Source organism: Balaenoptera borealis (assembly GCF_965194805.1).
Source record: "Balaenoptera borealis genome assembly, chromosome: 4".
NCBI lineage: Eukaryota > Metazoa > Chordata > Mammalia > Artiodactyla > Balaenopteridae > Balaenoptera > Balaenoptera borealis.
In genome coordinates, this window is record NC_138861.1 from 86104304 (window position 1) to 86128175 (window position 23872).

General features: G+C 35.9%; 1 protein-coding gene across 6 annotated transcripts in view; it reads left to right on the plus strand.

The window, feature by feature from the left end:
* Positions 1-23872, plus strand: part of PDS5A (PDS5 cohesin associated factor A) — a 129862-nt gene that overhangs the window by 74906 nt on the left and 31084 nt on the right. For all 6 annotated transcript variants that reach the window (XM_082390464.1, XM_082390461.1, XM_082390459.1 and 3 more), the window contains 7 exons: positions 1245-1326; positions 2543-2591; positions 2823-2962; positions 11054-11169; positions 17279-17384; positions 19978-20138; positions 23340-23463. In XM_082390464.1, the coding sequence (XP_082246590.1) occupies positions 1245-1326; positions 2543-2591; positions 2823-2962; positions 11054-11169; positions 17279-17384; positions 19978-20138; positions 23340-23463 (778 nt within the window). The remainder of the gene's footprint in view (positions 1-1244; positions 1327-2542; positions 2592-2822; positions 2963-11053; positions 11170-17278; positions 17385-19977; positions 20139-23339; positions 23464-23872) is intronic.

Genomic DNA, 23872 nt, shown 5'->3' on the forward strand with positions numbered 1-23872 from the left:
TTGCACATACTTTATATATGTATTTTCTTCTGATCCATTGATAGTAATTTGCAGACATTGGATCTCTTTACCTCTAATACTTAAGTGTGTATTCCCTAAGAACAAGGATACTCTTTTATGTAACGAGAGTGCCTTACGAAAATCAGGAGATTTAACATTGATAAAATATTGTCTAATCCAGTGTGTATTCAGATTTCTTCAATCGTCACATAATGTCCTTTATGGATGTTTTTTTCCCTTTCTAGGATAACACATTGCATGTTTAATTATCATGTCTCTAGTCTTTTTTAATTTGGAACCATTCCTCAGTCTGTCTTTGTCTTTTATGACATTGACATTTTCCAGAAGAGTATTGCCTAGGCCAGTTATTTTGTAGAATGTTCTCTCAGTTTGGATTCATCCAGTGTTTCCTCATCATTGGATCAAGATTATGCGCTTCCAGCAGAAAGTCCACAGAGTAACGTATCCTTGGTGCATCCTATTAGGAGACATTTGCCATCATTTTAAAAAAGGATTTGAAAGTGGTCCATAATGTTCACTGTAGGTAGTAAACCCCTGGCCTAAGGTCTTGATCTCTGTTTATATTTCAAAATATTTGGCAAAGAGTAGAGATAGACTAATTTTCCAGAGGTCTTTTGGGCACCTGAAATTACAGAGTGGGTTTGTGAGAGAAGAAAATCTGCTTTCATGGAGAGAAAAGAGTCTAGAATAAAGAAACTCAATTTAAATTTAGCATTTTGAATCCACATCATTTCTAAGAAATTCATTTTTTGAAATAGTCTACACCACTTCATGCATACCCCCTTAGCCTGGCATAAAAAGGCCTTCATGGTCTGATCCTTTTCTGTTGTATGTTCCAGCTTCCTTATGCTCCCCCACTCACATTCTGTGCTCCAAGCCTATAAATTTTTTTTCACTTTCCTGTATGTGCCATGGGCTTTGATGACATTTTATCTCTCTTTGTAGCAGAACATTCTGGCTACCTCTGCTTAGAATGTCTCAATTCCTTCAGTTTACCTGGCAAGATCCTGTTCATCCTTAGAAACTTCTCAAATATTTTCTCTCATAAGAAGCCTTATGTTAAGTAATTTAAACTAAACTCTGTTAATCCTAATAAGTAAATTTTCTGGTGCTTAAAATTTTAGGTAGATGTAGAAGAATGGTGTAAGAAAAGTAGTAAGGTTGAGTAGTTACCAGTATTGTTATATTATGTATTTTTTTCATATTTATAACTTTATTTACAGAGCTCTGAATGAAATGTGGAAGTGTCAGAACATGCTTAGAAGTCATGTACGAGAACTATTGGATTTGCACAAGCAGCCTACGGTAGGTTCATGATGTTTTACTTAAATTCATAGTTTTAGTCATTGTTAATTTTTCTGTAGTCATATATAATGAAGCAAGCAATAAGTATTTCATGTGTTTTATTTTCCGCATGTCAGTTAAACAATTTCTGTGGTTATCCAAGCTAATTTGCATTTCACATGAATATAAAAAAATTCTATTTTCCAGCATGAGCAAAGAGATGGTGTTTTCCAGCTTATCAAGTATTTAGACACTAAGAAGTTATAGTTTATCAATTATCAAATCATTAGAATTAAACCTTAATATAAAATTATATTAGAAGTCATAAATGTTTTTTGCTCTGTGATTTGGTCCTTTATTGTAGAGTCAGTATCAAGTCAGGTATCAATCATTTGAATATGCCAAAGTCAAATTAACAAAGAAATTCTGCCCAACATTTTCTGGAAGGTGGAGAAAAATTTGAATAATCTCTTAATATACTTCTAAACATATTTGCTAGAATAGGTGTTCTTAGCCAGGGAACCATACACAGAGACCCCTCAGTGGCCCAAGCAAGGGTTGTAGAAATTTTTTTTGTATATGACCAGATAGTAAAAATTTAGGCTTTGCCAGCCATACAGTCTCCATGACTGCTTAACTCTGCCTTTGTGGTGCAGAAACAGAGATAGTATATAAATGAATGGGTATGACCGTGATCCAACAAAACTTTAACAAAAGCAGGTGGTTCATGGGACCATGCAGATTCAATAATAAAATAATACTCTTGTTGTAATGGAGGAAAGGGCAGTAGGAGGGGAGGTGATATATTAAGTAATGGGCCACAAAATAGCTAATAGAACTCTATTCAGAAAGAAAATTTTTCTGCTCTCCGCATTTTTAGTTAATTTTCTTTGGTGTATGGTTTCACAGTAATTTTGATATGATACTTGTTTTCATTATCTTCTGTTCATTCTCCTGGAAAGATAATTTTCCTATGAAAGTTATATATGCTTTTAAAAATTTTTAAATAACTTCCTGCTGGCATCTCCTTTCCTTCTATTTGTGCTAACTTAATAGTTGTTGCTACTCCATAGTTCTTTGTTATCAACATAGGGTGTAGATATGGTAAGCCATTTTCTAGTGGGTATATTGTGATGGATTTTTTTTTAACTTAAAAAAATGTACAATACTGAGTATAGTTTTCTAACCGAAATTTGGTAGCACATGTGACAGCTTTTGTTTTTGTTTTAAATTTCAGTCTGAGGCTAACTCTTCTGCCATGTTTGGAAAACTGATGACCATAGCAAGTGAGTATGTTTATTCACTCCGTAGATATATAGTAGACATCAAATAATTTACCCAGGGGGACTATCAATTTAATACTAAGTAAGAAAAAGTAATCCTTTTCTTAATAATTTTATTTCTAAGAGCCAGATTGACTGATTATCTTTTGGTGCCTCAGGATTATTTTTTAAGACAGCTTGCTTTTAGTTTAGTGGTTTTTCTTTTGTAGTATTGATTCTCTTTTAATTTTATAGAGAATTTGCCTGACCCTGGGAAAGCACAAGATTTTGTGAAGAAATTTAACCAAGTCCTCGGTGATGATGAAAAACTGCGGTCTCAGTTGGAGTTGTTAATCAGTCCAACCTGTTCGTGCAAACAGGCAGATGTTTGTGTGGTTAGTAAATTATACTTTTATATTTGTTCTCCTAGCTTTGCTTATAGAAACTTAAATTTCATTAAAGCCTTCTTTACATAGATTATTTTATTTGTGTTAGTTTAACAATATTGTGAGCTCTGAATTACCTAGGAGTATATCTGTGGTCAATTTAGTTCTCTTTACTTACCACTCGTCAGCCAAATTCCAGGAAAAACACTAGAGAACTAAGCCAGGGAGATTGATCCTAGGAATTGAGCAAGATAAAATGCTTTGTATTTAGTAGACATTCATTAGGTAAATAAGAATTTTCTAAATGCTTTTGTGTGTTGTGTGTGTGTGTGTGTGTATTTTCTTCTCCCATGTATTAGGTAAATCAGCAATAGTTACATTGGCATATACGCATTTATAGATAAGGTAATTCCTATTTAGACTTCTGTCTTCATTCTATTCTTAGACTCTTTATTTTATAGAAAACCAATTGTTGACAATATCAGGAAGGAAAAATTCATCCATTTATTTATTTAGCATTTTATGAGACAGTTTCTGTTTAATTTCATCTTAACCATTTACTACCAGTGAGACCTTTAGTAAGTTGTTCAGTATTTTTGAGACTCATTTTTCTCATCTCTACATGTTAACAACCTCACAGGATTATTAAGAGGAGATAGATACAGATACCCTATATAGATATAGATACATGGCCTTAGACTGCCCTTTAGGATTTAAATAAATTGTATTTCTATAGTATTACACATATATGACAAACACTATGCTTGCGACCAGGCTTACAGAGATGAATAAGAGAAAGAAAATCATTTTATGATTTTATTTATTATTTATGTCTAACTTTGTTCTAGAAAGATAATTATTTAAATATGTGATAAGGGATAAGGACTATAATAGATGTATATACAAAGTCATCTGGGAACATGGAGTAGGTATTTTTTTCAGTCTAGTAGGGATATAGGGTCTCTAAGTGGATCTTAAAAGAGGAGTAATCAGGAACAAGTGGGAGGAAGCCAGTTTAGGGAAGGAAGCAGTGGACTCTTCCACTGGGCCTAGGGATGTGCTTGTGCCAGGTGCCCAGAATACTTCGGTCTTTGCACTTCTGAACAGGATGGTTTGCTGAGAACATTTATAGGTTTCATTTACTTCTTCAGCATTTAGAATTCTAGTTCCAGAATACTGTATCCTGCCGGGCAGCTACTAATATAATTGATCATAGAATGAAATAGCTTGAAAACAATGCAAAGAGAATTGGTTTAACCACTTCATTTTACAGGTAAGGATTGAATTTTAAAGAGATGAAGTTTCTCATCCAGTGTTTCACAGCTGGTTATAGTGGCTGTGCTGCAAGTAGAGTCCAGATCTCACAGACCCTCGATAGTGCTCTTTCTATACATTTCATCATTGTTTGCAAGAACACGTACAAACTGAGTACTGCTCAAGAAATGTGGACCTTAAGAATGAACAATCAAGTGGTATTTTTTGGTCTGAGAAAAATAAGACTTGAGCTTCAGTTTGAGAAATGGTACTAACATGAATTCCTACTATTTGTCAGAACAGAAATATCTAAGAGTTTCCAAATCCAAAATGTATATGTAAAACAGATGTTGTAAGGAAAACATCTCAGGATGAATTGATTTTAGGAACAAGGAAAGTGGAGATGAGGACTGGACTTGCACTGGAAAGAGCATGGTAATGACACCTTTTTGGAGGGAAGGTTATTCTGAGGATATTTAAGAAGTGGGCCACCAAATGGCTAATAGAACTCTACTCCAGGGCTTCCCTGGCGGCGCAGTGGTTGAGAGTCTGCCTGCCAATGCAGGGGACACGGGTTCAAGCCCTGGTCTGGGAAGATCCCACATGCCACGGAGCAACTAGGCCCGTGAGCCACAACTGCTGAGCCTGCGCGTCTGGAGCCTGTGCTCCGCAACAAGAGAGGCCGCGATAGTGAGAGGCCCGCGCACCGCGATGAAGAGTGGCCCCCACTTGCCACAACTAGAGAAAAGCCCTCGCACAGAAACGAAGATCCAACACAGCCAAAAATAAATTAATTAATTAATTTAAAAAAAAAAAAGAACTCTACTCCAGAGGGGAAAATTTCTACTCTTCGTATTTTTTTAGTTCATTTTCTTTGGTAAATGGTTTCACAGTAATTTCTCTCTTAGCTTACATTAGCATTGTGTATTCTGAGCACATTATTTAACTTTATCTCTATGTTCTCATGTGTAAAGTAGGATTTGTAATACCCTTTAAATGCTCAGGAAAACAACCACCGTTAGAATAGTTTTGCTGTTTCCCAGAACATCTGTATCATTTTGTCCTTCTCCCCAAAGGCTATTGTTATTAGTTATACATATCCTTTAATATCCACATTCCTTTTTTCCTCAGTAACAGAGTTAGTAGGAGTGGAGATCTGATATTTTTTTCCCCTTTTGTTTCAATTCCATTCCTAAAAAATTTTAGCAAAAGTACTTTGAGCAAGAAATATGAATAGACACATACTGTAGATTAATGCGAGTATACATGATGGTATAGTGAGAGGGTGAGCAATGGTATTGAAATATGTGCTGTATAGATTTGCTTTCTCTTTGGACTTCACGTTTTGAGTTTCCACACCTTGGTTCTAGTGGAGGACCACTTATTTGCCATAGCTTCAGCTCTGCTTGCTATTTTATCCTCTAGCATCTTCCTATGACCATGGTTCCCAAATTTTAAGATTTTCCAGGAATATTGTTAATTCAGCATTTGAGACAGTCCTAGGTCTGAATTTCAGCATTTACTACCAATTTGACCTTTAATAAGTTACTCAGCATTTCTGAGCCTCATATTCTTCACCTATAAATTTTATCAACCTCATTGGATTGTTAAACGAATAAGATAAAATTAAAATTTATGTACGCCCTACTAGAGGGCCCCCTGCACTGCCCTATAAGATGTAAATAAATAGTAATTCTTATAATGTTACATATACATGACAAACACTAAGAATTATTAAAATAGGTCTAGAGTGAGGTCCTGAATCTCCATCTTTTAGCAAAGTCTCAAAGTGATTCTGGGGCTTCCCTGGTGGCGCAGCGGTTGAGAGTCTGCCTGCCAATGCAGGGGACACGGGTTCGAGCCCTGGTCTGGGAAGATCCCACATGCCGCGGAGCGACTGGGCCCGTGAGCCACAGTTACTGAGCCTGCGCGTCTGGAGCCTGTGCTCCGCAACAAGAGAGGCTGCGATAGTGAGAGGCCCGCGCACTGCGATGAAGAGTGGCCCCCGCTTGCTGCAACTGGAGAAAGCCCTCACACAGAAACGAAGACCCAACACAGCCATAAATAAATAAATAAATAAATAAATAAAATATTTAAAAAAAAAAAAAGTGATTCTGATGAGTAGTTCACGGACTATACTTTAAAGAAAAACCTTCCTTACGGGATTATTTGGATATGCATTGTGTCTTCAGAAGTCCAAATTATATTTTGTCCTTTGGTCAAGCCTACACCATTATAATTCATTACATAATTTAGTAAATTGTATTATACATGCTCTGTCACCGAAGTTGCTGTTTAGGTGACAGAGGCAGGCAAATATTTCAACAGAGAATACAGTGTGTTAAATATTCTGATAGAATCATGCGCTTTGATAACACAAAGGAACAGCAGCCATCCCAGGCAGGGGTGGAAATGGGAATAGCTTGTTCTAGAATAAGTCATTCCTGAGTTGAATCTTAAAGGATGAGTAGGAATTAGACCAGTATGTGAAGAATGACTGCTTTATTTCTAGTTTGGGTGACTGGACATCACAGGAGATACTTTAGGGATAGGAGAAGATAATGATGTATATGTAGCCTCCAGCAGTTATATTTAGAATCTGAGATTCAGGCCTTGTTGGTATGTATTAGCATAGTTATATCTCCTGGAGGAGGTCGAGAAGAAAAAAACAAAAGGAGAGAGAGATGCTAACTTAACGCTATTTAGTAACAGTCATAGAGTGCTTCCTGTTTTCTTTTAATATAATTTTTGTTTGTTTTTTTGGCTGCGTTGGGTCTTCGTTGCTGCACACGGGTTTTCTCTAGTTGCGGCGAGCGGGGGCTACTCTTCGTTGCAGTGCGCGGGCTTCTCATTGCAGTGGCTTCTCTTGTTGTGGAGCACGGGCTCTAGGTGCACAGGCTTCAGTAGTTGCAGCACGCGGGCTCAGTAGTCGTGGCACACGGGCCCTAGAGCATGTGGGCTTCAGTAGTTGTGGCACGCAGGCTCTGTAGCGCAGGCTCAGTAATTGTGACTCACGGGCTTAGTTGCTTCGGTGCATGTGGGATCTTCCTGGACCAAGGATCGAACCGGTGTCCTCTGTATTGGCAGGTGGATTCTTAACTGCTGTGCCACCAGGGAAGTCCCAGTATAACCTTTTCTATAGTTTAATGAGAGCGATACACAGGTGTGATATTGTGATTTCTAATGAGAAATATGTATTTGGTGTTTGTCCATATTTCTGGCACAGAGCTCCTAAAACCCTTGAGATTTCCTAAGTGATGAAAGTAACAAAGGTGTCTTTTGTTATGTTAATGAGGTAACTTTTGGAACTCACCTAAGAATGGGAGCTGGTTGCCATCAGAGCCAACCATGTGATTAGAGAGTTGGAACTTTTCGGAGGGGAGAGGGGCTGGAGATTGACTTCAATCACCAATGGCCTATGATTTATTTAATCAATCATGTCTATGTAATGAAGCCTCCATAAAACCCCAAAAGGACACAGTTCAGAGAGCTTCTGGTTTAGTGAACATGTAGAGATTTGCAGAGAGTAGCAAGCTCATAGAGGGCATGGAAGCTCTGAGTCCTTTCCTTGTCCTATGCATTTCTTCCATCTGGCTGTTCCTGAGTTATATACTTGTATAATAAACCAGTGATCTAGCAGTAGTAAGAAAATGTTTCTCTGAGTTCTGTGAGCCAGTCTAGCAAATTAATTGAGCCCAAGGAAAGGATGGGGGTTGTGGGAACCTCTGATTTATAGTCATTTGGTTAGAGGTACAGGTAAACCTGGGCTTGCTACTGGCATCTGAAGTGGGAGAGTTGGGCGGGTGGGGGGTAGAGATTGAATTTTAGTATGCTCTGCTTGTGTGCAGAGAATTGCTTGTTGGTGGTGGGGGGGACACCCCCCCCTCCCCGCCCCTGTTCACCATGTTGGAATTGGGCCCAGGAATCCAAAAGAATAGGTCACTAACATGAAAGTTAAACCTTTGGAAATTATTTCTTGTGAGAGATGTGTTTTATCTAGTTTACTGATTCCAGCTGCAGAAAAATATTGATAATATAAATCCTTTCAGGAATCTTTTTTTTTTTTTAATGCAGAAGCCTTTGTTTTTTAATATATATTTTTTAATTTATTTGGCTGCACTGCTGGCACATGGGATCTCTGTTGCTGCATGTGGTACCTTCATTGCAGCATGTGGGATCTTTTTTTTTTTAGTTGTGACATGCGGGATCTCTTAGTTGTGGCATGTGGGATCTGGCCAGGGATCGAACCCAGGCTCCCTGCATTGGGAGCACGGAGTCTTAACCACTGGACCACGAGGGAAGTCCCTCAGGAATCATTTTTATTAGCTAGGAAAGCAGTAAATTATACAAGAGGAAATACCGTGTATGTGAAAGAATACTTTCTTTTTTAACTTTTTTTATTTTTTTAAATTTAAAAAATTTTTTAATTTATTTATTTATTTTTGGCTGTGTTCGGTGTTCATTGCTGCATGCAGGCTTTCTCTAGTTGTGGCACATGGGGGCTACTCTTCGTTGCAGTGTGCGGGCTTCTCATTGCGGTGGCTTCTCTTTGTTGCGGAGCATGGGCTCTAGGCACGTGGGCTTCAGTAGTTGTGGCACGTGGGCTCAGTAGTTGTGGCACACAGGCTTAGTTGCTCTGCGGCATGTGGGATCTTCCCGGACGAGGGATCGAACCAGTGTCCCCAGCATTGACAGGTGGATTCTTAACCACTGCACCACCAGGGAAGTCCACTTTTTTTTTTTTTAAACAAATAGGTATTTTTTATTGTCAAAATGAGAAAGCAGGTATGTATGAAAAAGAAAGGAGATACATAGATGCAGCATTTTTTAAAGCTTTAAAAATTTTTTTGTAATAACAAATTAGTAAATTATAAACTGCTTGAGAATAGGGGCTATTTCCTTATTTCTTTGATATACCTTAAGAGTGCTTAAGTATTCTAAACAACTTATGTAACTATGTAACTAGTAACTATGTAACTAGTAGATATCAATCTGCAGTGATAGCATAGATTTGATCAGAAATTTCTGAAGCATTGTCAGGAATATAGAAAGAATTAATTTTCTTTACTCTTTCTGCTGTCATTTCCTAAAAGGATTACATATGGTTACTTCTCAGAAGTAGTTCTCAACTACTTTTCGGTTGTAAAACATCTTTATCTGATGTTTCTGTTTGTGTATTGGAAGTATGTGTGAGTACCCCTTTTTTTTTTCTAGAGTGTGTAAAGAAAACAAGGAAACTGTTTATTTGTTACTGCTTACTTGCCACATACTAATTTGGCTTGTTGCTTATCCCCAGTATCACTTCTGATTATGACATATATTATTTTAAAATAATTGTTATAAGAGATTACCTAAATATTACATACATAAAATATGGTTTGAAGGATTACTTAAATGTAAGATTGTTATATGGAAATACCAAAATGTCAGGTTTTTAAAACTGTGCCTTAATATTATTATTTACATGCATTGGTGTATTTTATATAGTGCTATTACTGTGCTTAAATGTGATTTATTCTTTTTCCTGTTAGCATTTCCTTTATTTTTCTTATGCTTATATATGTATTACTGTAACTCTTTCCTAATGCCTAGTTTTTCCATTTTTTAGTACTGACTGTATAGTTTGCCTAGCAATTTTCCAGTGGCATATTTGTTGTTAGACAATCACTTGACTTTATCTTATGTTAAAGCAACTAAATTTTATACAAAGTGGGGGAAAATCGCCTCTTTGGGAGACCTGCACAAAATAAGTCTGATTTCAAAAGATAGTAGAGTATTTAAGTTGATTTTAAATGTGTATCTGTGGTTTAGAGAAAGTATATAAGGCCTAAGCACTGCCTAAAATATTTTTATTTTCTCAAATGCTGAAATTTTGCTTGATTAATTACAGCTTGCAAAATAAATCAAGCATCTCCTAGTGACTAATAAGTTTTCTTCAGAATCTCAGTTCTTTGGATTTACACTCTAATAACAAATATGGGTGGTATCTAATTTAATGTGACCTTTATAGTTAATTTGTGTCAAGATGTTACTGAAACTACAATAGAAATTTTTTTCCTCTCTCCTTTATCCCCTTGGACAAATATCCTTAAAATTTTTTTTTATGAAAAATTAATAGAGTGACTATCATTTGTTATTGCTTTATAGTTCAGAAAGCACTTTTAATGTGCTTTATCTTGTCAGCTAACATTTTACACCTATTCATCAGAGATAGTCAATTAAAAGCCTTGTTATTAAAGTAAATTTCTTACCCCAATGCCCAGCACATTGTAAATTTAACCTTGTCTTTGGAGGACTCAGTCTCTACAAACATTAAGTCCTTATATTCTTTAGAAACTTCCAGCAGTAATATCTTTTCTTTGTAGGAGCTCTTTGATGTAATGCCACCGTCTTTGAACTCAACTATGTTCTTCCAGAGCTGAAAAACTTTATACACTTAAAAGTCTTCCCCTCTTTAAAAAAAATACCAAATTGTTGACTGAAATAAAAGTATTTTTTCAAACTATGAAATAAACCAATGAAACCCATGAAAGTATAAATTGTTTTAATTTTTTCAAAAGTAGAGCATTAAAAAGATTGTTTACAGGGTATTAATTTTATGGGAGAAATATGAGACAAAAGGCATAAATCATACCATGTCACCCCCTTTCTTTTCTCTACAGTCCAGGTTTTCTAGTGATTGCCTAATGAGTATATCATTTTAGTCAGGCTGTAAAGCAGGAAAAGGGCTTTTTTACGTCTGATGGTTTTTAATCTTTAAATGCTTTTGTTGCCCGTGATCATTTTTATTTTGAAAAACATGAAAGAGGATGGTACTTACCGTAAAAACTCTTTTCCTTTCTATAGAGAGAAATAGCCCGGAAACTTGCGAATCCTAAGCAGCCAACCAATCCTTTTCTAGAAATGGTCAAATTTCTGTTGGAAAGAATTGCACCTGTGCACATTGATTCAGAAGCCATCAGGTAAGCTAGGAAATATATTCACTCATAAATAGAATATAATCTGAAACTACAGTGTTGTAAGTTTAAATTCTGGGTCCCCAAGAGAACTAAAAAGGTTTCCTGTACACCTTTTTAAAGGCAGGAGCATATATCATTGAAGTTGAAAGAACGACCAAAGTTCGTTTTTTGATCTTTGGTTTGCTTCACTACTTTTGATTTTTTTTAAGAGTTCTTGTGTTTATTTTTAGCTTGTATGTGCTCATTAAAGAAAACCTAGAACATGAGAAGGAAGAAAATTTTAAATCTATAGGCTATCATCAGCCTTTGAGTTTTCTTAACAGTTTTCATGGCCACATAGTGTTCTTTAGTATGTATTATATTACTGTTCACTTGAGATATGTGAAAAACAGAATAATATTTTGAAGGTAGCACAAGATTGCCATTAGACTAATCTGCTTTCAAAACATGTGTATTACTTACCAGTTTTTTGGCTCTACTTTATCTGAGTTTTTAATTTATTTTTAACTTTAATATGGGTATAACATCTTATTAGATGAATGTGAAAATTAGTGATAATATGCAAAAAGTAAGCAGACTAGCATAATAGACATTGACAGCTATTGTTTTTAATTAACTGTTCCCATAATTTCATGCATTTCACTTGTTTCTAATGATTTTCTGTTGTAAACTTCTGAGAATACTTTTCCCTTGCACTAACCATTTTTCTAGTAGATTATCTACATATCTTTTCATGTTGGGTAACTAAATAGCATTTATTGATTCTCTTTTCTTTGGATTAGGAGACCTGGTTCTAGCTGTTAGTTATTTTATCTTATGTGAATCACTGCTTTGGTTGTATTGAAATTCCAATTGTATTAGTTTGCTAGGGCTGCCATAACAAAATACCACAGACTGTGTGACTTCAACAACAGAAATTTATTTTCTCACATTCTGGAGGCTAGCAGTCCAAGATTCAAGATATCAGCAAGTTTGATTTCTTCTGAAGCCTCTCTCCTTGGGATGCAGAGATAACTCTTTACTTTCCTCACATGTCTGTGTCCTAACCTCCTCTTCACATAAGGACACCAATCATTTGGGATTATGCCCCACCCATTTGACCTCAGTTTACCTTAATTATCTCTTTAAAGGCTCTCATTCCAAGTACAGTCACGTCCTGAGGTGTACTGGAGGTTAGGACTTCAACATAATGAATTTGGGGGTACACAATTAAGCTCGTAATGGTGATGTTTGTAGGGGGTTTTTTGTGGAGTTTTCTTGTTTTTTTTAACTAAGATCTCCTTATCTTTTAATTTCCTTATTTGCAAATAAGAAAGCTAAGGTTCTGAGAGAGACCAGGTGGTTTTTTACAGCTGGGTAATAGCAAAAACCATAACTTAAACTGAGATGTATTATTTTCAATGTCAGTGTCCTTTGCTCTATACCATTTGGTTTTAATGGGGTAAATCAAGGAAATGGTAGGCACTCTTTCCTTTGCATATTGATTTTGAAAGAGACATATAATTGGCATCAGGAAGCCTTTGGTATTTGTCTCCATGAGGCCTCACAGAGTTTCATTACTTCAGTAAATTATAATAAGCTAGTGTTTGATCTCCAGTCTTAAAAGACCAAAAACTCAGTTTTTTCAGTAGTGTCATGATTGTTTGGGCTCAGAAAAACGAACTAACTTATGGTTAGGATGTCTAAGACACTAATTTTATGCAACATTCCTATTTATTAATTTTACTGAGAAGTATATGTCATATAAGTTTCCTTCCATGTAACCAAATTTTCATGGAATATAAATTGCAAACAGAGGGTTTATTTATTCATTGAACATACCTTTAGAGGAGTGATTTGTAAAGTACATTGGGCAATTGGGGAAGGAGAGTTACCTAACCTGAATTGTGTGAAATGGATTTGTTATTAGAAAAGGCTCCTGAAATAGATGGCACATAATATGGGTAGTGAATGATCAGTAGGAATTATAGAGATCAGCCAGGTGAAGATTGCAGGAGAAGAGCAGACCAGGCCACTAGCCCTGTGTCATTGAGCAGGTTATTTAAATTACTCATCTTTAAGATAAGAACAATAATAATTACTACTCAGTGAAGTTGTTGAGAGGCTTAAATAACATATACGTGTGTAGAACACTTAGCATAATGCCTCACACGTAGTTAAGTGCTAAATGAATGTTAATAGCTATTCTAGGAAGAAAAATAGCAGACACAAAAGAACAAAGGCAAAAGGAATCAAGAATTATTAAGAAAATTGCATATACTTCAGCCATAATGAAGAATTTGGGAAGGAAGCATTGGGAATAGTAGAAAATCATTCTAAATATAACTTTTAAAAATATATTTATTTATTTTAGTATATTTCCCCCAGACTTATGTACATACAGATACACATATGCATGCTACAGTTAGTTATTGGTCTGTAGATAGTGGTTGAAAATGAAGTAGTGATTGTAATAATGATTGAAACCTGGGGAGAGGGTAAAATTTAGAAAGAGAAAGGTTGAGGACTGAATCCTGAGGAAAATTAACAATTAAAAGTCTGGCACAAGAAAAGGAATTCATTAAATTAAAAGATGTTTTTTAAGAAGGCATGGTCAAAAGAGGTCAGGGGTCAGACACTGCCCAGAGTAAAATAGTAAATTCAAATATCCACTGAATTTAGAAAATAGAAAAACACTACAATGCTCGGAATAGTTTATTTGGGTTAGCAAGGACAAATCCAGATTACCATGGATTGAGAAGGGCATAGGATAGTCCTTCCACACCACATCATGGTACACAAAGAAAATTACAGTATTTGAGCAGAGAAAACTGCTCAAGTCTAGAGGTGACTGGCCTAGCTGAGTAGGAGCCCACTAGATCCCACTTGGCCATCTTGAGGTCTGAGAAAATCAAAGGGATATATACCTTATCACCCTTCTAAACTGCTATAGGAGATAAATTGGGATTTGGGGACAGCTAGTATAGACAGTTTAGCTCTAAAAAGTAAAGGAGAAAAATGAGCTGATGGAAAGAGAGTAAGGTTGAAGAAGGGTCTTTTCTTGTTCTTAATGAAGGGATTTTGAATATTTAAATACCTTTAAAAAGTACTAAAAGGAAAGAAGAGAGGTTGAAGATGGGGTAAGGGGAATAGAACTAGGATAGAGCACCATCCCTAAAGAAATGGAACAGGAAGAAGAAAATCTTCCCCTATGGCATTAAAGGAGGTTAGAAAATAGGATATGGAAAATTATAGTTTTCATTCAAAGCCTCCATTGTCCTCCTTTATGTTAACAGTGAGGTAGTCTGCTCAGTGGAAGGATTTAAAAAATAGACCTGAGTTAGAATGGTAAAGATTTTTAACAGTTATTATACAGGATAGGAGAGAAATGGACACATGGATAATTTCCCAAGCAGTTTTGAACATGCATTTGGATTGGTGATGATCTTTTGCTTCATCATACCCTGTGAAGTATATGGAGTGTATATTATTTATCTAATTTAGAAATGAGGAAGAATACTTTCACAAGAGGAAGGACTATAGTTCTGGCTTCAAGATTTGGGTCTGTCTCACCCAAATAGCTTTTTGACTCATAAGGGTGATCCCACCCACATTGTAATGAAAGCAGAGATTATGCCTGTCTTGTTTTGCACTGTATTTCCAGGATAGACCCTAAGACTTCACACACAGTAGGTAGTCAATAAATACTTATTAAATAAATGCATGCACGGACTCTATTATGAGTAGTCAGATACATTTATAAATTTTATCAAACACGTTTGTAATCGTGTTAATAAATTCATGCATTTTATGGGATTTCCTTCTAATAGAAAGCTTAATTCAGAATATTTTTCTCAAATTGGAAATAATTTTTTTAAAAATGTATAATGTCAGAGGTAACAATTCTAGAACAAAATATAGGGTGAGCAAGATTTTAGATGGGACATAAAGAGTACAAACAATGAGAGAAATGTTAATTTTTTTTTTCCTCTCTGCAAGGCATCATTAAGAAAAAGAAAAGTCAAGCCACAGATGGGGAGATAAGACAAACGAACCAATTTTAAAATGGCCCAAAAATTTGAACAGATACTTTATCAAATAAAACATACAAATAGTAAATAAGCACAAGAAAAGACAATCAACATTATTACTCATTGGGGAAATGCAAATTCAAATTAGAGTGAGAAGTACCACTACACACCCACTAGAATGGCTAAAATTAAAGATACTGACTATACAAAGTATTGGTGATTATGTAGACTTAGCTAACCATGTGTTGGTGATATTGAAAACAGTTTGTTGTACATTAAATGTACATATATTACCTTACGACTCAGGAATCCCAATACTAGACATTTAACTCTAAGAAAAGAAAACATCATTAAAAAAAAAAAAGAAAACATACTTCCCATAAAGACCTATACTTAACTGCTTTTAGCAGCTTTACTTGTGTCTTTAATAGAAATACCCAGAAGTCCATCAGTTGGTAATTGGATAAACATAACTGTGGAATATCCATACAACGAAATACTTCTCAGCAACAGAGAGGAACGAACCACTGATTTATATGCAACAACACGGAGGAGTCTCAAAAGTATTATGTCACATAAAAGTTTTCAGACGCAAAATATGTAAAATATATAAAACTTTAGAAAAGGTAAAATTATAGTGACAGAAAGCAGATCAGTTATTATTGCCAGGGTAGGAAAAGGGAATTGACCACAGAAGAGGCATAAGGCAGGTTTTTGTGGAGAGGGCAATGTTTTATGTATGTATCTCCACAATGATCACCACTTTACACCCACTAGATGGCTGTGACCAAAAAGATGAGTTGGTGAGGATGTAGAAAAATTGGAACCCTCGTGTATTGCTAGTGGGAATGTAAAGTGGTGGAGCTGCTTGTGAAAACAGTTTGACAGTTCCTCCAATACTTAAGCATAGAGTTACCATATGACCTTGCAATTCCACTCCTAAATATATGCCCATACAAAATCTGTATATAAATGTTTATAGCAATATTATTCATAATAGCCAAAAAATAGAATGTCCCAAATGGACCATCAACTGCTGAATGGATAAATAAAATGTCTTACATGCAGACATTGGAACATTATTCAGAATTAAAAAGAATGAAGTACTGATACATACTACAACAAGGGTGAACCTGAAGAACAGTATGCTAAGTGAAAGGAGTCACTCACAGAGACCACATATTACGTGGTTCCATTTATATGAAATATTTAGAATAGGCAAATGTATATAGCAACAGAAAGTAGATTAGTGGATGCCTAGGGCTGAAGGAGGTGGAGGTGAATAAGGAATGACTCCTAATGGGGAAGAGGTTTGTGTTGGGGTAGGGTGAAAGCTAAATTTGTTGAATATTTGCCTGTACTAGGCCATTTGCTGTAATAGTTTAATATCCTCAAAGTTTAATATCCTTCTTCAGTTTACTGATGAAGAATAAGTTTCAAAAACAAAGGTCATGTTTGTTTTTACTTAAAATAGTATCATGTTGACCAGGTAATATTCCATTTTGTGGTGGTTAGGTATATTTGAAAAACTAATTCAATAATGTTGGACAATTAAATAGTTTTTAATTGATGAGTGTTTATGGATATATTTAGCGTGATTCTTCTCATGAATTGTTATAAATTTCTTTGTTATAAATCTCTAGGAATGGAGTTACCGATTCAGTTTTAATTATAAGTGATTAATGCCTTTGTCCATGTGAGTGTTTGCTATGTTTTTTTGCTTTGAGTGCATTGTCATTTGTCCATTTAGCAACTGCCATCTTTACTGTTTTTCTTAAAATTGCAAATGATCTCTATATATGGGTATGAATATTACATTGCTTATACTTATAAAAATATATTTCCAGTACATGTGTTGTTTAATTTTAGTTTTGTTGTTTTTCAGTAGAATTACTCTTATTATACATGGGTGGAGCAGATAAACTAAAAATAAAGCTCTGTTGTTATGTAGAGAGTGAAGTTTAAAAAGTCACAAAATAACTTTTTCTTCCAGAAGATATTTGAATTTGTTGTTTAGATTCTGTGTATGTCTACTACAATGTAATTAGGATATAATTACTAATATAGTAGTGTTACTAATTTAGATTTTCTTACTTTAATAGTGCACTGGTAAAACTAATGAATAAATCAATAGAGGGGACAGCAGATGATGAAGAGGAGGGTGTAAGTCCAGATACAGCTATTCGTTCAGGACTTGAACTTCTTAAGGTATTTTTGAAACAGTTTGTCTTTTCTGCAGTCATAATTTGAATCCCCTTAAGGATATGCAAGTCAGGCTTTATTTCATTGGAAACTATTCAAAAGATTAAAATTTGTAATAGAAATCATATTTTATAAAAATAACATGTTTTCTACATTATAATAATGTAATTATTTTACATTATAAAATAATAATTTTATGGGTTTTGCTGTTTCGTACATCATTTGCGTGCCTGCTATGCTTGTAACAGTATACGCTAAATGATCTTATCTTTCAAATAACCTGCATCTGGGGTAGTGGGACTGTTCACAGGAAATTACTATAAGACATCATCTATCTGATCGGGATTCTTTTAAACAATTGGTAAACATAATAGATGCCAAAGAATTAAGAGAATTGAACAATTAGTAAGAGACATGATTTAATCTAGGGGGACCACAGCATCATCAAAGAGAATAATTCTTGGCATGTTTTAGGGATTGTTGTGAGTGTAGTCTGACTAGATAAAAGTATTGCTTTGGGGAGTAATGGAAGACAAGGTTGGTTCTAGATTGTGGAGTGCCATTGGGGCAGAAAGGTACCATCAAGGGCATTTAACCTGCTTTTTAAAATGATACAGCACTTGATAGAGCTTTCGCTAGATGGAGTAAAGAGGAGAAGAAATTAAAGGCTAAGAGACATGGGCTTCCCTGGTAGCACAGTGGTTAAGAATCCACTTGCCAATGCAGAGGACACGGGTTTGAGCCCTGGTCCGGGAAGATCCCACATGCCGTGGAGCAACTAAGCCCATGTGCCACAACTACTGAGCCTGCACTCTAGAGCCTGTGAGCCACAGCTATTGAGCCTGTGCGCCACAACTACTGAGCCTGCGGTCTAGAGCCCAAGAGCCACAACTACTGAGCCTGTGTGTCACAACTACTGAAGCCTGTGCACCTAGAGCCCGAGCTCCACAACAAGAGAAGCCACTGCAGTGAGAAGCCTGTGCACTGCAACGAAGAGTAGCCCCCGCTCACCGCAACTAGAGAAAGCTGGTGTGCAGCAACAAAGAACCAATGCAGCCAAAAATAAATAAATAAAATAAATACATTTATTAAAAATAATGATAAAAAAATAAATAAAGGCTAAGAGACATTTATATCATTACAACATATGAACTAAAGGAGAAGAAACAAACCAGTGCAATGGACATTAGACAGAAAAGAGAGTGATGGGTTTGTATTGCAGTGGTCTTAAATATCTTTTTTTCTTATTCTTTTTGGCCGTGCTGAGCAGCTTGTGAGATTTTAGTTCCCTGACCAGGGATTGAACTTGGGCCCTCAGCAGTGAGAGCGTGGAGTCCTAACCACTGGACCGCCAGGGAATTCCCTTAAATATCATTTCATGGAAAGAACTGATGTGATTCTTCATGAGAAAGACTTTATATTTTTAGTAATGGAGTAATATGTTTAAATACTTTTAAGAGTAAAGTCATCTTTTAGGCAAATGTTTTTAATAGGTTGTTTGATTCAACTTTTCAAATTTAAATCTCCATTTTTCTATGAATAATTAAAACCTCATAACTAAATATTATCACCGTAAACCCTACCAAATGAGACACTTTCTCCACTTTATAACACATTAAAAAAATGCTGGGCTTCCCTGGTGGCGCAGTGGTTGGGAGTCCGCCTGCCAATGCAGGGGACACGGGTTCGAACCCTGGTCTGGGAAGATCCCACATGCTGCAGAGCGGCTGAGCCCATGCGCCACAACTGCTGGGCCTGCGCTCTAGAGCCTGTGAGCCACAACTGCTGAAGCCCGGGCGCCTGAAGCCCGGGCGCCTGGAGCCCGTGCTCCGCAGCAAGAGAGGCCACCGCAGTGAGAAGTCCGTGCACCGCAGTGAAGAGTGGCCCCCGCTCGCCTCAGCTGGGGAAAGCCCGCGTGCAGCAGTGAAGACCCAATGCAGCCAAAAAAAAGAAAAAAAAAATGCTTATTTAATAAGTTAATGAGGGCTTACATACTCCATTCCCCCCACCTCCTTATTTTTCTACTTTTAGCCCTTACTGCCTATATTCTAACTAAATTGTTTCTACTTCATGGAAGGTAAACTTTGCAGACATGTATCTAACTTGCTGTAAATTCCTTAAGGATAGCCTGGAACTTATTATGTCTTAATAAATAAAGGGAATAATTATTTATATGTTTGTAATCATGATTAAAAGTTCCCAATAATGGCTTCTTTGTTTTTAGTTATGATGAGTGAACTTTTTGTGATGGATTTCATTTAAAATATTTCCTTATAGAGTATCTTTTTGCCAGTGAAATAAAGCTCAGTGTTAGCATTTTGTTCACATCACAATATCACTCCACGAAAAGGAGCCACATTTTCCACATTCCCAGTATCAGAATAGACTAAGAGGTGAAGAAGAAAATATAGCAAGGGCTGTATATCAGGAATCATTAGCCACAACTCACTTCAAGGGAGACTGCAAGATATAATCTTAATTGTATTGCTAGCATATGCAGCCCATAATTTAAAATTTTATTTGTAGTAGAAAATAGTTCTCTTCTTTTAATGGATTAAAACCATCGTCTGTACTTACAAAGTTATATCTGTTCCTCTAGGTTCTGTCTTTCACACATCCTACCTCGTTCCACTCTGCAGAGACATATGAGTCCCTGTTACAGTGCCTCAGAATGGAAGATGACAAGGTAGCAGAAGCTGCTATACAAATTTTTAGAAATACAGGCCACAAAATAGAAACAGACCTACCCCAGATACGATCGTGAGTATGTTTTTTTCTCATGGTAAACACAAAAGTTTTCCAAGTTTGGGAGTCATAGGATCATTGTTTCCCTTTCCCTTAGGAAGATAGGAGAGAAGAAAGACAACTTTTATTTAGAAGCTGCTTTACTGTATCCTTTGTTTTCATCTTTTCTCGGCCTCACACACCTCCTCTACCATTAGAATATGGGCAGAGGAACAACCTGAAACTTTGTTTAAACAACATGATTTTAAAATATTAACATTAATAATCAAAAGTTAGCACAGAATTTAGAACTTAGGATTAATATATCTTCCTAATTTATCTTTTTCTCTCCAACTCCAATTCAATAGCTACTACCTTCATATCCCACCCAAGAATTGGATAATCAAGTAGTGTGCTTAATAAAATGTTTATTAGTTGCTTAGTTGTTGACCATGGTGCTTTTGTCTCTCCCTCTAGACTACCTCCCCTCTCCTCATAAGAATGAAGTATGTTTTGGTATTTTTACTTTGGCATCTTAAAGAGCTTGGCTTAGGATCAAAATTGTGCTGATGTCTTTTGGAGGAAGAACACATTGCTGATAGCTATTATAATTGGATGTTATTATATATATGTAAATAGAATGGGGTAAATCCAAATCAAACCCGTTTTTCCTCACTGGGTAATAATAGGACAAGAAGACTCATGACTCCTGAAGTTTTTATTGAATTTGTAAGCTAATAGTTTAATTTGAGAAATAACTCAACGTTTATTGTACATTCTCTTCATTGTCGGCACTGTACTGGCTAATATAAAAGATTACCACTGTCAGCCCCTGCTCTTAAGGAGTTTATAGTCTAGAAATGATAATTTTATATTTGTACATTATAGAAAAAAATCATTGACACAGTAGGATAAAGTTATTTGTGAGTTTTTCAAGGTGGGAAAACCTATACATTTTTTAAGGTAAAGGATTTATTCTGAAAGGAATTCTATCCCAGAGGAAGCAGTGGAAGAGTTAACTTTGGACACAAGGACTGAAACCTCTTGTTCTTAAGACTAATGGGGAAGGAAGGAGAGAATCACTGAAAAAGCAGAGAAGCACAGCACTGCAGACCTCAGTAACAACACTGGTGGCATCACTGGATTGTAGCACACTAGAAAAACAAGGAGAAAGGTTAAACTTGACCTATGCATCATCCATTCATTAGGCTAAGAAGAATTAATAATATATTTAACAACAATTTGATCAACACTGTATCTTCTTTTGTTACTAACTGGTGTTATTTACAAGAACTGTTCCCCTGATAAATGAATTTCAAAGAAAGACTTAAAACAGTGCTTAGTCAAGGAAGCTATTTGGGCATGAAAATCCTTCTCATTATTCTAAACTGCAGGGAGAGAAATGTGGCATATTCATAAGTATCAAATTAGACTTACACTGACCAGCATATGTTACAGTTTTTTCTTTGAGGTGCATTGCTCTTAATGTCTAGCCTCCCATTATTATAAGAGGACCCTTTGTCACCATCGCATTTGATATCATTGACGTTTATGAAGTAGTCTTACTGCATTAAATATATGACAAGTATCTTTCCTTAAATATTTGTTTTGTTTTACAGATTTTCTTCTGATTTAAAAAACTACTTATAAGATCATTGTAAAAAGCTGAAATTTTAGACAATATAAAGGAAAAGAAAGAGTGTTAACATTTTGATATATATTTTTTATGAATGTTTTATCTATTTGATGTGTATGCCAATTTTAATGCATTGACTGTAATATGTATTTCCATATTCTCCTATAGAAAAATTGTTGTAAATCTTCAATGTCAGTGTGGTGGTTAAGTGCATGGATTTGGAACAGAAATGTTTATCTTTTTTTAAAAAAAACAATTTCCATTTTATTTATTTTTTTATATTTACTTTATTTCATTTATTTTATATTTTAATTTTGGCTGCGTCGGGTCTTAGTTGCGGCACGTGGGCTCTTTGTTGTGGCATATGAGCTTCTCTCTAGTTGTGGCACGCAGGCTCCAGAGCGCATGGGCTCTGTAGTTGGCAGCACACGGGCTCCATAGTTGCCCCGCGGCACGTGGGATCTTAGTTCCTTGACCAGGGATCGAACCCGTGTCCCCTGCATTGGAAGGCAGATTCTTTACCACTGGACCCACCAGGGAAGTCCCCAGAAATGTTTATCTTTAAATCTCAATTCCACCATTTCCTATCTCTGTCACCTTAAGAAGCTTACATAAATAATATGTTTGTGCTTTAGTTTTCTCATCTGTTTAATGATCATAATAATAGTCTTTGGGTGATTGTGAGGATTGATTTAATTAATCCATGTTTTGTTTTGTTTTAAAAACACCACTTAGAACGGTGCTTGGCACAAGTACTAAATAATTGTTAGAAGTTTTTGTTACTTTTCTACCTATGTATTGTCTATATCCTTGCATACTCTCTTTCACTAGTATGTTCATTTCTGTTTTTTAATGTAACTTGGCCTTTTGCTACTTTTTTTTCCCCCATGGTTGCTTTAAAATAACTGAACAGGGGACTTCCCTGGTGGTCCAGTGGTTAAGAATCTGCCTTCCAATGCAGGGGATGCAGGTTTGATCCCTGGTCAGGGAACTAAGATCCCACGTGCCGCGGGGCAACTAAGCCTGCACACCGCAACTAGAGAGCCCTCACACTGCAACTGAGCCCACGCACTCTGGAGCCCATGCGCCACAACTAGAGAGAAGCCACAACAAAAGATCCCGCATGCTGCAACTAAGACCCAACGCAGCCATAAATAAATAAATATTTAAAAAACAAAAACAAAACACTTGATTCTCAAAAAAATTTAAAAAAAAATAACTGAAGGGAATTGTGAAAGGGAAGTGGAAAATTTAGGAGTATTTTCTCAGAAGATAAATGTAAAAATATGGCATGGGGCAATTTTAGATTATAAATTAAGGGTGGCTTGTTTATTTCTCCATATTCATGAGGTGGCTTTAAAATGAAAATTGTCTTCTGTAGTAGCCCTTTTTTTTGAGGCATTGTATTTCTGGGATTATACTTGGGGACAGGGAAGGAGTTTTAAATCTTTTTATAGATCAGGTAATTTAGAAGAGAGGCTTTCTACCAGCATACATCCAAATAGTTACTGTAGATGAAGTGGGAAACAACCAGAAGAACTACTTGTGGTTTATGGGCTTTTTTTTTTTTTTTTTTTTTAACTGATTATTATTTTTTGCAGGACCTTAATTCCCATCTTACATCAGAAAGCAAAGAGAGGTACTCCCCACCAAGCAAAACAGGCCGTTCACTGTATACATGCCATATTCACAAATAAAGAAGTACAGCTTGCACAGATTTTTGAGGTATATATAATTACATAGGATGTGTTGTTGATTTTTATTTTCATGCTCTGTGGTTTGATGAAGATAGAAAGTTGTTTTTTTAGCTATTTAATCCCACTCGAGAATATAAATTCCATGGGAGCAGGGACTCTGTTTTATTCAGCACTTTAGATATTCCCAGCCTTTAGATCAGACTATATAACCAAATACTACATATTGAAAGATGTTTGGTGTGTTTTGTGTTACAACATTTTACTTAATTTTAGCTTTATTGGCTCAGTGGTCCATTTAGTTTGAGAAACTATCAGTAGATGACTTTGAACCACCCAGTTTAAAATTCCTGACAACCCTACTTGAAAATTAGTTCTGTTTGCCTTTCCTTATGTATGATCCTTTGCCTGATTCCACTACTGGATAAGTATTCCTATTA